Consider the following 15,867-nt stretch of genomic DNA (forward strand, 5'->3'; position numbering starts at 1 on the left):
TTACCTCCCAGCAGACCGTACCACCCAACCGATCTTACGTCCCAGCAAACCTCACTACCCAGCAGATATCACCTCCCGGCAGACCTCACCACCAAACAGACCTCACTACCAGCAGACCTCAACATCCAGCAGAGCTCATAATCGAACATAGTTCACCACGAAGCCGATCTCACCGTTCAGAAACGCTCATCAGCCACCACCCTGCAGAGCTAACCACGCACAACCGACCAAAGCTCATTATCTCACAAAGCTTACCATCTAGCTGAACTCACCACCCAACACAGCTAAACATTTAGCAGAACTCACCACCTAACAAAGCTTACCATCCAGCAGAACTCACCATCAAACACAGCTTACCATCTATCAGTCGGGAAGGACACAAGATTTAGCTTTATCTATAGTATTAGTAGCTCAGTGAATCAAATATTAACCACATGTATATGCTTTGCAATACGTGTTTGCATGTTTTCATGGCAACGAGGAGCTGTTATAGTATTATACAACATGAAAATATGATTGTACCTTCACTTGGGCGCTGCTTCGACTTGAAAAACACTTCAGGTTCTCTGGCACCATACGCTTTCAATATGGCAGTAATATCCTGATGATTTCTGAGCATGGCGTGCGATATTGCAGTATTACCATTGGCGTCAGTTTGGTTGATGTCGATACTGAATCTTGCAGCATTATCAAGAATGTACCTCAGGAGCAAATCGTGGCCACAATATGCGGCAATCATGAGACAGTTCACGCCGTCGATATCAGACACTTTCGGGTCAAAGTTGAGTTGTAGCATGTAATCAAACATGTCAATGCTCCCGGAATAACACGAGTACAGAAAGACGTCAATTTTAAGTTTTGAAGTGTGCCTCAACATATCAGGATACGTTTTGACAATATGATGCGTGAGCTCTAGATGACCTCTGGCTGCTGTCAACATAAGAACATTGTCTAGGTATGTGATCCGCTTGTGTGGTGACAAGCCTTTCGCTGCCAGCAGTTTAAACATGTCTACATTCCCTGATACAGAGCACAAGAAGATTGGCGATGCTTCGTACTTGTTTGTCAAAGTCAGCAGCTGTGGATATTTGTCAACCAGGTATTTAATAGTGGCAACTTGGTCACCAACTACCGCCCAACCAAGCACGGACGTTTTTGACTGGACGTCCTTGACCCCTGTAACATCCTTCACATTTGCCAGTTGTCGCTTGAGCCCGGCGAGATCCCCACGGTAAGCTGCCCATAATATAGGGTACCGCTCCCGCTCAAACGTAATCCAGTCATAACTTTGTATCCGCATACACGGCATGGCTGGCTGTGGTAAAACAAATACATAAATAATAAAATTTGCCGAGCGTTCTTTAAAATCAAGTTACTCTATACACATTTGAACATATCTTCGTGGAGGCCGTATCCAATGAATATACACGCTACATGTACTTTGAATGACAACGATTCATAGATTACATTACATGATGTGTAGAGTTAGGATTCTTTGTAGCCTCGTATCCTCTTGTATTCCGGGTATAGTAGAACTTACTTGGTAACTTACCTGGTATTGTTTACATCAATTGTCACAAGTGAAGACCAGACATAGGTTGGCGGTGTGGCTCCCTTCTACTGTGAAATATGGCCGTATAATTACACGGTTAAACCAAACGATATTTATAGTTTTCGTGACGTAACCGATATGACTCAACACATCTATAAAGAAATATTGCAGAGAAAACAAAGAGATCGTCTAAAAAAATAACAAAAATGTAAATATGTCCATATCGCAAACCATTTGTGTTATTTGCTGTATTATTATAAAAGCTACAAAGTTATTTTTAGTTGTTATGTGAAAATCGGCGGTTGGCCTATATCTGAGCAGTCATTATTTGTGAAGGTTGCGCTGGATTGTTTAATAGAACTATTCATTTAATGGATTTGAATAAAAAGAATATGAGAAATGAAGGTATAGCTAAACTTATGAGAATGTTTACTTGGATTTTGATATATTTGATAAAATATTTTAATTGATATTTGTTTTCAAGTAATTAGCACCCTGTTCGGAAATGATTCCAAAAAGAAAAGTAGACACTGACTAAAATGCGTTTGAATCTCAAACAATCTTCTAGTAAAAATATTAATAAACAAAATTTCGAACCACAGACTCTGCTTCAGGTAAGTATTTATGCAATACTTAAGTCCCTACTCCTATTTAATCCACAAGGAGTAATGCTAGGAGATCTGACGATGTATCGACTGCGGAACGGAAGTAGACTATTAATCTTGGTTCGGATTTACAACGGGCAGTCTGCTTTGTCGACAATCATAGTAAGGATTGTTTACAGAGCTGTCGACCATTCATATTGCCCCTTGCGAAACAAATTTTGTTCCAAGACAAAAGAATAACATGCATTGATATTTAAAGATTTATAGCCAAGGTACGTCACTTGAGTTTGTGTGCATTTTATATTTAAATCGGATTGAACTTAAATTCAAAGTGAACCGAAGCTCATCCCCCTTCCGACTTTCCAAATGTTACACATTCTTGATATAGTAAAAGAAGGGGCTCATATCAGTTTTCATCCTTGTAGGACTCATCAGTGATGCTAGGTACATCACAGAGCTGATTCATCTTTTAAGGACTCTTCAGTGATGCTAGGTACACAACAGAGCTGTTTCATTCTTCTAGGACTCGTCAGTGATGCTAGGTACATTACAGAGATGTTTCATTCTTCTAGGACTCGTCAGTGATGCTAAGTACATCACAGAGCTGTTTCATCCTTCTAGGACTCGTCAGTGATGCTAGGTACATCACAGAGCTGTTTCATCCTTGTAGGACTCGTCAGTGATGCTAGGTACATCACAGAGCTGTTTCATCCTTGTAGGACTCGTCAGTGATGCTAGGTTCATCACAGAGCTGTTTCATCCTTGTAGGACTCATCAGTGATACTTGGTACATCACAGAGCTGTTTCATCCTTCTAGGACTCGTCAGTGATGCTAGGTACATCACAGAGCTGTTTCATCCGTGTAGGACTCGTCAGTGATGCTAGGTACATCACAGAGCTGTTTCTTCCTTCTAGGACTCGTCAGTGATGCTAGGTACATCACAGAGCTGTTTCTTCCTTCTAGGACTAGCCAGTGATGCTAGGTCTACATTAAAGAGCTATCTTATCCTTCTAGGACTCGTCATTGACGCTAGAATGCTTTCGTATACTACTAAGAATTATCATCCATATGATGATAAAAACTCAGATATTTGGATCGTGTCTAAAAAGTTTTAGTGCAGATGCGTACCACCATAGATTGAAACTACAGTGGGTGAAAACTGTACCTCACTGGATAAGATTTTTCTGTAAATTTAGATAACATGACAACTATAAACTATAGAAAAGCATTGAAAGGTTTTGATAGCATTCTCAATCATAGTCAAGAAGAGCATTTACACCAATAGGTAGAATAACTGTTATAAATACACTTACTATTCCAAAATTAAACCATCTATTACCATCTATTAACCATTTCTCTACAGAATGAATAAATTACAGGATGAATGTAGAATGAATGAATGAAAGAATTATAAAAAATTAATGAATTACAGATTTACAGAATGAATTAATAAAATAATGAATAAATAACAGAATGAATGAAAAGTGGATGAATAAATTGCAAAAAATAATGAATTACAGATTTACAGAATGAATGTGCTACAGAATGAATTAATAACAGAATGAATGAATAACAGAATGAATGAAAGTGGATGAACAAATTATGAAAATTAAAGAACTACAGATTTACAGAATGAATGAATTGTGGTGAGTGAGAGCCCTCTTGCAAGACGACACTTATTTGTAAGGGTACTGAATCCAGGGTCACAACCTTGGCAGCAGTCTATACATGTATGGATCTTCTGGGAAATAAAATTATTTGTTCCTTAAAAAAAAAAAAAAAAAACAAGCAAAAACGAATGTTAAACTCCAAGATTTTGTTTATTTCATATGGCAATCAAATGTTGATAAAGTAAATAGAATTACACTCTATAAAGATTATAGTGGAAGATTTAAAAGGTTGAATATTGAAATTTTCATTATTGGATAAAAAAAAAATGACTCCGTAGATTGCTGATAGCACATGCAAGTTAATGGATCAATGTGTCTGAAAGACACAACTGTGATATCAAATATATATATATGAGTTGGACCCTGATTATGTAAATAAGATTAGAAGAAAAAATATATTTTTGAAAGATGTTTTTATAGCTTGGAATAAGGTAACAAACAAAAATGAGCAAAAAAAATAATTATATGATAAAATCTCCTTTATGGCACAATCGTTTATTTCAAATAATTCATAATTTTTATTAAAATTAAATTTTTTTGCAAGGAATGGTTTGAGAAAGGTGTTAAAATATATGTGATCTTATGTCTGAAAAGGTTAACTTTTTTAAATTTTGAAGAATTTAAGAACATATTCAGAATTTCTTCTTGTTTAGGGGGCTTTGTTGGGCAATACAACAGCAGTGTAGAATGAAGAACATAATAATGCAAGCAAGAGAACCTTTAATACACCATTTATACCTTACCACATACATATACTACTTAGAAATAAAAGGGAAGTCAAGAGATGTATAAAACATTAGATAAAACAAATCTCTCAAGAAAAAACAAAAGAATACACACTATCCATTACAACAAAAGATACAAATTTACATTGGTTTCAGTTCAGGCTACAGAACGGAATACCCTACAGCAAACTAGTATTTCAAATTAATAAACAAAACTCGAAAAGACACTTGCAATCTTTGTAACTATCAGAAAGAAACTATAGAACACATATTTAGGAACTGCGATAATGCTATGAGTTTACTTCATTATAGTCAATAAATTGATATTTGTTTATTATACCCTATGTGGTCTGATCTTATTGTTTCCTAACAAAGTTTATTTAAACTTAATAGTGATATGAAACACATGAATATTTATAGTTGTATATCTGGTCATGGATTCTAGTCAAACAATTTTATCCTATGTGCCTTGAACTTATTCTTGTTTCCAAACAAAGTAGAAAGAGGTTAATACTCGTAAGTAGCACATGTATAGTTATACTTGTGTTATCTGACCATGGGTTTACTTATCAATGATTTGTTTTATCCTTTGTGGCCTGATCTTTTTCTTGTTTACTAAAAAAGTATATATAAAGTGGATATATATTATTATTGTTTCCTAACAAAATATAAAGATTTGTATACATATATGTAGCACATGTATGTTTATACTTGTGTATCTGGCCACGGATTTACATAATTTCTATCCAATATATTTGCATTATATGTGCCTGGATCTTTTTTTTTCCAGAAAACTGTTTGCTATCTATCATTCATAGATAGACTGGGTGATAGAAGTAAATTCTTTGTGTTATTGTTATGTGGTAATATAAGTATGAGAGTATGAGATATGTAACGTGTCATTTGCGTGGCGAGTGAAAGCCCCCTTACGTGAGGACATTGTTTATATTTTTAAGGCTGACCGCAGCCTTCCAATTTTACTTGTTCTGGGGGATGAAATGTTTGTGTAATAAAATATATCACCCACTAGTGGTATACTACTTAGAATTATCATTCATCAATTATGTTATACTACTAAGAATTATCATCCACTAATAATATACTGCTAAGAATTGCCATTCAATTATGTTATACTACTAAGAATTATCATCCACTATTATCATCCGCTTAAGGTATACAACTAAGAATGACCATCCACTAGTGGTATACCGCTCAAATTATCATCCACTAGGGTTTACTACTAAGAATTAACATCCACATATGGTATATAACTAAGAATTATCATCTAGTAATGGTATACTACTAAGAATTATCATTCATCGATACTGTTTTACCCAAAAAAGTATTAAAATCTGGATATAATATACAATAAAAACAGTCACAGCTCGTTATGTAAAACTTTTAACTACGTAAGCTTCTATATTCCACATTATAATGAATAGGTAATACACCAGGGTTGCGTTGGAATTTGATTAAAATGTCTGGCATTGGTAAACAAAACAAAACATATATAGAAGACAAAAATACATATATATAAGACAATCGAACATTCGGTAAAGTGTAGTCGTCATTATTTCTAACGTTGTACATATTACGTTCTTCTACACATGGAGGATGGATATTACACAAAAAGGAGGGAGATAGGTTATTATGAAGATCATACAAACGTTAAGTTTTTTTTCTGATAATAGGGAAGATTACATACATACTAATTGTTTACTTGCAATGCCAATATGTCAGTGACAAGTATGGCCTCCCCACTACACTAATTTTGTTATCTTTATTTGGATAACTACTTCTTGAATTTGATTTATTCCCCACAATGCTGTGGCACTCCCCCTCTCCCTCCCTCCCAATCCAGACACCACTTTCTCCTCTTTTCTTTTCTTTGTCTTATTACTTTCCTTCTTTCAAACAATGTAGTTACAGTGTATGTCTACATGTATATATGAGAAAAAAAATTGAGCGAACCATTTATCTATACATGTACATTTGTACATGATGATATATAAAACAATTACTATCTGGAAAATATCTGTCGTTAAAAAAAACAAAAACAAAAAACAAGAAAAAACAACTGTATCAAATATAAGTGAAATGAAAACTACAAAATGCATAAGTAATTATGACTACTAGGAATACATAACAAAAAATACCTTAGTTTTATCTCCAGGGTAAGAAAATGATCAAGAGTACAGATATTGGTATATCAGTTTAGAACAAAAAAGATAATTAGATGTAGTGGTGATTGAGATGGGGAGCCTTTGAAATGATATTGTACATGTCTTGTAACTGCATTGTTGGGAAAAAAATCTTGGAAAGAAAACAATCAGAATTAAAACTTGTCCTCATATGTTCTTTTAAAAGGTGTAATAAACTTTCTACCACAATACGCTGTGTTATTCCACTCTCAAGCCATTGTTTAAATTTGCCGACTGTTGGATAAATATATGTTAAATACTACTAGTGGTATATGACCTTTCGGTCTTTTGATTGGTCAAGAATTCGAACTTTGACCCAATCTGCAATTGTTATTGACGTCATCAATAATCGAATAACGTCACATCACCGGGTCCCGGACGTCACCGGTACACTTTCTTTGCATACGCGAACTTATACTTGGCCACGTTTCCCTTTGATTCAAGCCGATATTATTGTGGTAGAAACAGGTTACACGACTCGTGATAGTTGGATATGGAATTTATTTCACACGAGTAAGTTATTTTTTGCAAGAGACAGTCGCTAAAAATAACTTACTGGCGTGAAATAAATTTCATATAAAAAAATCACTCGTTGTGTAACCTCTATATCTTTAATACCATTCCAATCTAATATCACTGTCTATCTCGTAATATCCATGTCCAAAACCTCAAACAGAAATTCCAGTGAATTTAAATATATTGTACTTATATGTGTACTTTGATTTAGATGGTAAGTATAATTACCGAATTCATGCTACACTTCTCTTATTAATATATGTATTTGTCTGTGATATTCTATTATATTTTTGCTACAAGTCTGTAATTCCTTGGAAATTCAATCATTGTCCTGGTCCTCAGATCATTCTAAGTCAACCTTCCAGGAACCCATTTTGTTATCTTTATCCTCTTTGATATGATTAGGCGAACTCTGCATTCTTTTCATTTATCATCTTTAGTCTGCTTTTCTTTTGTCTGCAAAATAAAAACGTTGAAACTCTGAAACGCACCATGGAAGGGACGAATAAGATCAGTAAAAAGCTGAAACCACGGGCGGAAGCGATTTTTTTTTCAATTAGTTGTTTTAAAAAGTCTTCCTAAAAATAATTTTTTTTTTTTAGAAAACAGTTTGTTTGCGTTTATAAGGTTTGTTAATTGATTGTTTTAATTTGATCGGAACTTGACATCAATTTACAGAATATCTACTATGTTTTCACCCCTGTATTTCGTACATGCAATCGTGAGTAACGATTAAACGTATGCGAAAGCGGGACGATTTATACTGCTAATGTACCTTAAATAGAAAACATCTCGAGCTGCCCATCAATGACGACACTGTCAGCCCCGGACTCTCGAAAAGCTTCTGACAATGCTCTTAACATTTCCTCCTCCGAAATGTCTGTGGGGAAGGTGTCACGCCAATGGATCAAGGCCTTGGTTATTTGGGTAAGAGTGCAATACGGATTATCCATCTTAATCCGGTCAACTGTGTGCCTAGGAATATCCAGACACGTCATTACACATTCCCAGCCAGCTCCAAGCTTGACGGCAATGTTTTCTTGTAGACCTTTGTCTGTCAGCAGCCCGCAGTCTTGGAATGATAAACAAAATGCACAAAAAATGTATTTTTGCTTAATTTAAATAACTTCAATATTTTCCCTGTAGCGACTGAAGCAATTTATAGTCACAGTGGCCCAGAGGGACGGCATTGTCTATTGTCGCGGCAATGTGACAAAATGGCATCTGTGAAAATTAACCACGCACATTAACGGCAAGTTCTACAACACTTTCCCATCAGTTTGGATAGACAAGCGACAGGGCATTTATTCACGTCGGTAGACAGAGTTACTTGTTAATTGTATATTGTCTGTCACTCTTATTAAGTGAACAAGCAAAAATATTCACCTGACACCAAAAAATATCGGGCATTCTTTTGTAACAATTTCTATTAATTGGTAACTTTGACACACAAAATGTATTATTTGAAAATATACATACAACATTGTAAAATTTTTCTTTAGGTTGGTAATATAAATATGATAGAAGTTTTATAACACAACCAATATGAAATGTCAAATATATTGGTTATGTAACGTCTATCATATATACATATAACATGTACAAATATTCATGGTAACACGTAAACAATATGAACACATTTCTATTCTTTTAAAGCCATTAAGAACAGCATAATGGCATCATTTCCTGCTGTGGTGTTAATATATATCTTCTAAAAAGTTTGAAACCTAAAACTCATATACATACCATATGTTCTTGGTTCCTTCCTGCCGATCACTGATTGCTGGATAAAAATACGACATGGAATTATTATTTGGTAAGAATGGTGTAACTAGTGGTTATTGTAACGAAGAACGTTATATATGCCCCCCAAACGACCTCTTCAGACGTAAATGAAGAAATTGATATCGTAATAATGTTTGCAATGTTATTATACACCCGTATACCCATTTTCATCAAAACAGATCAATGTAAAACTTTCAGCCTATCAGCACCCTCCGAATGGTTTGACATGTCATGCCACCCAAACCCATGTGATTGTTCACATTTGCATTGAAAGCAAACAATATCTAAAGTTCGACCATTCAGAAAATGCTGTTTTGTTTATATGGCAAAAACACCCATGTAATTGTATTTGCAGTCCCAAAATACCCCTGCAACCAGTTTTCATCGAGATCAACTAATATCTAAATTTCAACCAATGAGAAGTCTTAATGTGGTTTAAAGTCCACTAGTATCCAAACAAACAGTTTTCTTCGAAATCGAACAATATTTTAATTTTGACCATTCAGAAGCCAGAAAATGAAGCCCATTTTCTTAAAATCTGAAAGTGGAGTTAAGAGAGTGACCAGTGTTTCATGCTGTACATACATACTTAAAAAATCGAACAATTTTGACCGATCAGAGGCCAGGAAATGGCGGTTATTTTTTTTGTTTATTTATATTCTCTCTTTTTTTCGAAAATGAACACCGCAGTTATTTTTGCTGTGTCAAATTACACCTATATACTAAATTTCATAAAATCGAACAAGATCCAATTCTCTACATGTCAGTGTTAAAAAATTGACCGTCAGTTTGGCTCCAGCTTCAGATATTTTACGCTTTTTAGTGTTGTCCCATTATCAAACTATCCACTAAGTTCCATTACAATCTAAAAAGTACCAGAGTTATAACTGGACATGATTTGAGCCAATCAGAGGACTGTGGCCGTCTTGAATTGTCGACTTAGGAAAATACAAATTGCAAATCGTCAATATCCCCCGCCCATGCAAATATGGTATTACATGGAATTAAAGTTGGTAATATGCATTAAAATATGAAACACATGACAAAGCATATTGACTCATTATATGTTGTCATAACCGAACTAGGAACTTAGGTAATGAGACTACCAAGCAAGTTTCATCAAAATAATATCATTCCTTCAAAAGATATATCGCGGAAAGCAATCAGCCAATCAGACCCAGCAGCCTCTTTAAATATGCGCGGAATATGGCGATAATCTAAGTTGAGGGAGGTGTGTAGGTAATACGTCTACCAAGCATAAAGCATTTCTATAAACGAAAGTGAATCCTGATGGACGGACCGCACCCTATTGTATATCCCAGCCAACTTCGATGGGCAGGGCTTATTGAAAAAACAGTATATTTCCCTAAACTTCGTTTCGGGGACAAAATGATTAATTGCGATTTGATGGATGAAATAAGGAGCACATCACAATGTGTCTCTAAATAAGTTGAGTTTACCGACGCCGTGAATATGATTCGTATAAGCAGAAACCAGATAACAACATTTTTTACTTACAGGAACCGTCTCAGAAACTGGAAACCAAACGTGCCAGTCACGTTTTGTGAGGACGTGGGCCCCAGAACAGTCCACGCCCTGACAGGACAGACCTCTCACTGCCCTGACTATTCCGTCTCCCTCTCGTGGAATGTCTGATTGCTCCAGGTAAAATCTACAGTGGAGCTGGTGTCCGTACCTCAGGTGCTCCTGGCGGCTCACCTCTAGAGTGTGTCGTATAATTGTCTCCAGAATCTGTCTAACTTTCAATCCGGTGTCCTCTGGTATCCGAGGCTCCGAAGTCGTAAACAACGTGACCGCTATCACAGACTGTTCCCACTGAGTCCGAACGACCATGTTACAGAGATCGTCTATCTTGAAGCAGCCGAGTCCTTTATAGATCTGCTTTGAGCGACATGCGTCGTGGGGCCTTCTTCCAGAGTCTTCCTTGGCTGGTCGGAATACCTTGATGACTCCTGCGTATATTCGTTCGAACAATTCCTGCGGAGTAAAGACATCCTGAAATACGAAGCACAGCGTCCGAGAACAAACTGTCCCTTTGGCATTGAGAAGATCTGAGATTTGATTCATGTCTGGAATATTTTGGAGTTTGCTTGGGACGGTGTAGTCATCATCGTATATCGGATTTCCCTGTTGGTCCTGACCAAGACAGGCCTTGACCAGGAGACCGAACTCTTCTAAGAAAGCGAAGAGAATGTCGACATGCTGAATGTACGAACCATCCTTTTTCGACTTCCACAGGGTCTTTGCGAGATCCACTGTCAGAAGAGCGCTTTGTGAGTATTTGATAAAGTCAGCCATGAGGAGGAGGTCATTAGGATCCAGGAACTTCTCATCTGTTAGGATTTCTCTGAAGGCGTTGATGACCCACTGAGGATTAATTATCACTTTTCCGTACTGGCGTATATACAACACCGATCTGGTGGAGTGAAGGTACCTACAATGAAATGCCAGTACTATTGAAATGTTACCAAAACTTGACACTGGACTCGAACTTTTAAACTGTATTAAAGTATATATATTATTCAAAAGATTGCACATTTGAAGATGCTAGAGCGCCGAAAAAGTCATTATGATCCATTTAAAACAGGCTATTCTTTATGTTTATATATTACCCAAAGTTAAATACTTGTGTTATTACCATACTCCAAAAGTTAATGTTGTAGTGTAACTGGTTAAGATATTACATACAAGCGCTTTTGGTTGACAACATCGAATAGTGATGGGTCTTTAAAAATGAAGAATGAATCAATGCTATAATATACCATATCTAAAGCTTACTTGACATTGTCTCGGTGTCACACTATCATTGTGCAAATATAACAGATAACAAAATACACCTGATCAAGTCGTTGAAATATAAAAAACAAAAAGTTGAGTATCTCTTCGAACTTTGAATGAATTCAATAATATTTTATGTAATACTGTAAATGATTTAATCAGTGAATGTGTACCAAGTAAATATGTTACAGTTAGACCAAATGATAAGAAATGGATGACTAATGATATCAGCTTACTTATAAGACAAAGAAATAGAGTTCATAGGAAAGCAAAAACTACTAATTCCATGCACCATTGGGAAAATTATAGAATTAAGAGAAATGAAATTATTACTAAGATAAGAGAAGCAAAAAACACATATATTGAAAATTTACAAAAGTCACTTTCTGATAAATCTATTCCCCCCAATAAATGGTGGAAAATTGCAAGAAATGTCCTTAATATTAATAATAATTCTACATCTATACCCCCACTATTACACAACAACACTTTTATACAACATCCATTTGACAAAGCTGAGTGTTTAAATAAATATTTTGTTTCCATATCAACAACATCAGCAAATACTGATCCAATTCCAGAAATTATCCAGAATTCCCCCCATTCCATTGACAACATTATTATAACACAGCAGGATGTAAAAGATCAGTTATTCCTCTTAAATAGTAACAAACCTGCTGGACCAGACAATATGATTCCTAAAGTCATAAAAAATCTACTATCATCTATATATGTACCTCTTACTCTTTTATTCAACAAAACTCTTGAAACAGGTGTAATCCCACTTAGCTGGAAAATGGCAAATATAAATGCTATCTTTAAAGGTAAAGGCTTAGTCAATGAGGTATCTAACTATAGACCAATCTCTGTAACATCATGTTTTAGTAAAATGTTAGAAAAGATTATTTTTAAATACTTATATAATTACCTCACCACTTATAAAATTATCACTAAACATCAGTCTGGCTTTACACCCAATGACTCTACTGTAAATCAATTATTGTCTATCTACCATACCATTGTTAAATGTCTTGATCAAAACAAAGAAATTAGATACATATTTTGCGATATTAGTAAGGCATTTGACAGGGTTTGGCATGATGGTCTGGTTTACAAGCTGGAGTTATATGGTATTAAAGGTAATCTTTTAAACTGGTTTAAAAAAAATTATTACACAGAAAACAGAGAGTTCAAACTGAAGGTTTTGTATCGACATTTGACCCTGTTCAAGCTGGTTCCTCAAGGCTCAGTCCTCGGACCACTGATGTTTTTAATCTATATTAATGATATTGTTGACTGTGTTTCTAATAAGATAAAACTATTTGCAGATGACACCTCTCTGTATGGTATATGTGATAATAACCCCATTGAAATAGCTCAAAGTCTCACTAATGATCTAATTAATATCAAACAATGGGCTGATAAATGGGATATCAAATTTAATCCTGCTAAGACAGAATCAGTTATATTTTCTAGAAAAAATAATAAAGATCATCTGCTGTAAATTTTTATGATTAACCAGTTACTGAAAATAAATTACATACACACCTTGGTCTAACACTCAGTGATGATGCCAAGTGGAACCAACACATTTCTAATATATATGATAAAGCTTCAAAAAGAATAAACATTTTAAGATTATTAAAAACTAAAATTGATAGGAAGTCTCTAACAACCATATATACATCCTACATTAGGCCAATTATTGAATATGCCGATGTTGTTTGGGATAACTGTTCACAAATACAAAAAAATCTCTTAGAATCAATTCAATTAGATGCTGTTAGATTAATTACTGGTTTACGCAAAGATACTTCACATGAAAAACTAATAACAGAATTAGGGTGGGAATCATTGAGTTGCAGAAAGCAAAAACACAAACTTATCTTAATGTTCAAAATATGGGCAGTCTATTAACAATTCATCTTCTGTTAATCTATTTTATCTATAACCTTATTTGTTTGTGCTTATATGTAAGTGAGGTAATTCCTATAAAGGTCTTTTTGAAACAATCATTTTACTTTCAAGAGTTGGTGTAACTCTACTAACTTAATATGTTTCTATGGGATGAAATTGAATTTTGATCCTCTTCAGTGGATGGCTTGTGTGTTAGACATATGGACTTTATGGCCTGTATCTTTTGGGGGAATAAACTCAATATCATCATATAGATACACCTACTTTACAAAATACACTATGTTTGAATATTCATTTAGTAAATAATAAATCAATTAGCTAAACTAAATATCCTAAGGGTTACTATTTAATGTTGAAATTAATAAATCCTTGTAATTATTAAGGAATTACCTCCCCTGATACCCTCACCAACCTTCCACATATGTATATAGGTCTGTGTTTGTTTACCATCTGATAATTATAAGGAAAGGACTAAGATAGGCTATGCCTGATGTCCAATCCTATTGACTTAACATCATGTCAATAAAATATGTTGAAATTGAAATTGAACTTTGTGCCAATACTCGAATAGCATTCAATTCGGAATGCATGATTGGGGGGAAAAAACCAAACAATCGAGTAAAAAACTAATATGGGTGGAGAAAAATATATATTCAACAAATACCTACACAGAATGAAAACACCAACAACACACTGATTTGTCACTATCAAGTGTCCGGGCCATCAGTTTAAATCGTTTTATATACACATGAAATACATCTGTTCTTCATGACATAAATGTCGGCACTTTAGCATCTCTAAAACGGTAGTTTTAGTAAAGTTTGTGAATATCAACATGATGACCTAAATCTTCACTTGTATTATTATATATTTATGTTACATAAAAGTATACACATAAAAAACACTTGATCATACTCAAGAAACATCTTGATGTTTTCTTCATCACCAATGGGATATTCACATTGGATATCCAATTCTTTGATCTCTTGAATTGTCATAACGTGTTTCCATTCTCGTTGTTTTAGAATCTCCCTCTCTAGAGCAAGCCATGAGCCTGGCAGTTCTCTTTCCCACTGGTCCTGGTACACTGCTGCTTCCAGGATGTACTCTCTTATCTTCTCAAAAGCCGGATCGTCGTGTATGGAATTATCAACAGTGCAAAATCGAAGGAAAACTAACCCTTCACCCTTCTTTGCATTCACAAGTTCAGTGATGCCGCATATGTTTAAAAGCATGCTCTGCAGTCTTTTACCTCTCTCATCAGGAGTATCATTCTACAATAAAACGGAAACATTAGAATCATTTGCCGGAATTTTAAAGAAATGAAATAAGTTCGATTATGAAAAATTAGAACGCCCTCTCCGTACTGACGGGGTGTGAACATTCGTTTATAGTAGAAATGCGATAAACAACATACAAAAGGAATAAAGTTCCATATTAAGTATTTCCATGAGGGTTTAGTAACATCCACAACGCGTGTAGAATTCAAAATGTCTTTCACAACGCAATTTACTAATTTAATCCGCGCGTGGACATCAATTTTCTGACCATCAAAAACTGTCCCCTTGCCCAATGACATATCCCATCTACATATACATTTAAAAAACACCTGACCATCAATAATCTATAATTCATTAACACTATATATTCTCAAATATAACCCAAATTATAACAACTTTCCGCATGAATCAATTTGTTAGGAGACTGATTTCATTTACATTATTGTTTATCCAAATAATGACAGAAACCTCATTTGAAAGTAACCCTAATTGTGAACCTGGCGTTGACCTGGTGTTCCGACCACTATGATAACAGTCCTTACCATAAACATGGCGTTGACCTGGTCCTGTGTGTTCCGACCACTATGATAACAGTCCTTACCATAAACATGGCGTTGACCTGGTCCTGTGTGTTCCGACCACTATGATAACAGTCCTTACCATAAACATGGCGTTGACCTGGTCCTGTGTGTTCCGACCACTATGATAACAATCCTAACTGCAAACCTCTCGTTGACCTGGTCCGTGTGTGTTCCGACTATTTTGATAATATTACTTACCGTAAACCTGACGTTGACTGTCGTGTGCGACTATGAT

At 35.2% G+C, this 15,867-nt stretch overlaps 1 protein-coding gene across 1 annotated transcript; it reads right to left on the bottom strand.

Annotated features, from left to right (window-relative positions):
* Positions 1-8,045: 8,045 nt before the first annotated feature.
* On the bottom strand, positions 8,046-15,045 carry LOC117318567 (the record flags this gene model as incomplete). Its single annotated transcript, XM_033873538.1, has 4 exons — positions 8,046-8,342; positions 9,017-9,053; positions 10,574-11,510; positions 14,687-15,045. Coding segments are annotated over 4 exons (1,629 nt in total), but the record flags the coding sequence as incomplete, so codon positions are not given.
* Positions 15,046-15,867: the final 822 nt, after the last annotated feature.

The sequence above is a fragment of the Pecten maximus genome, unplaced genomic scaffold, assembly GCF_902652985.1.
Source record: "Pecten maximus unplaced genomic scaffold, xPecMax1.1, whole genome shotgun sequence".
NCBI classification, from domain to species: Eukaryota; Metazoa; Mollusca; class Bivalvia; order Pectinida; family Pectinidae; genus Pecten; species Pecten maximus.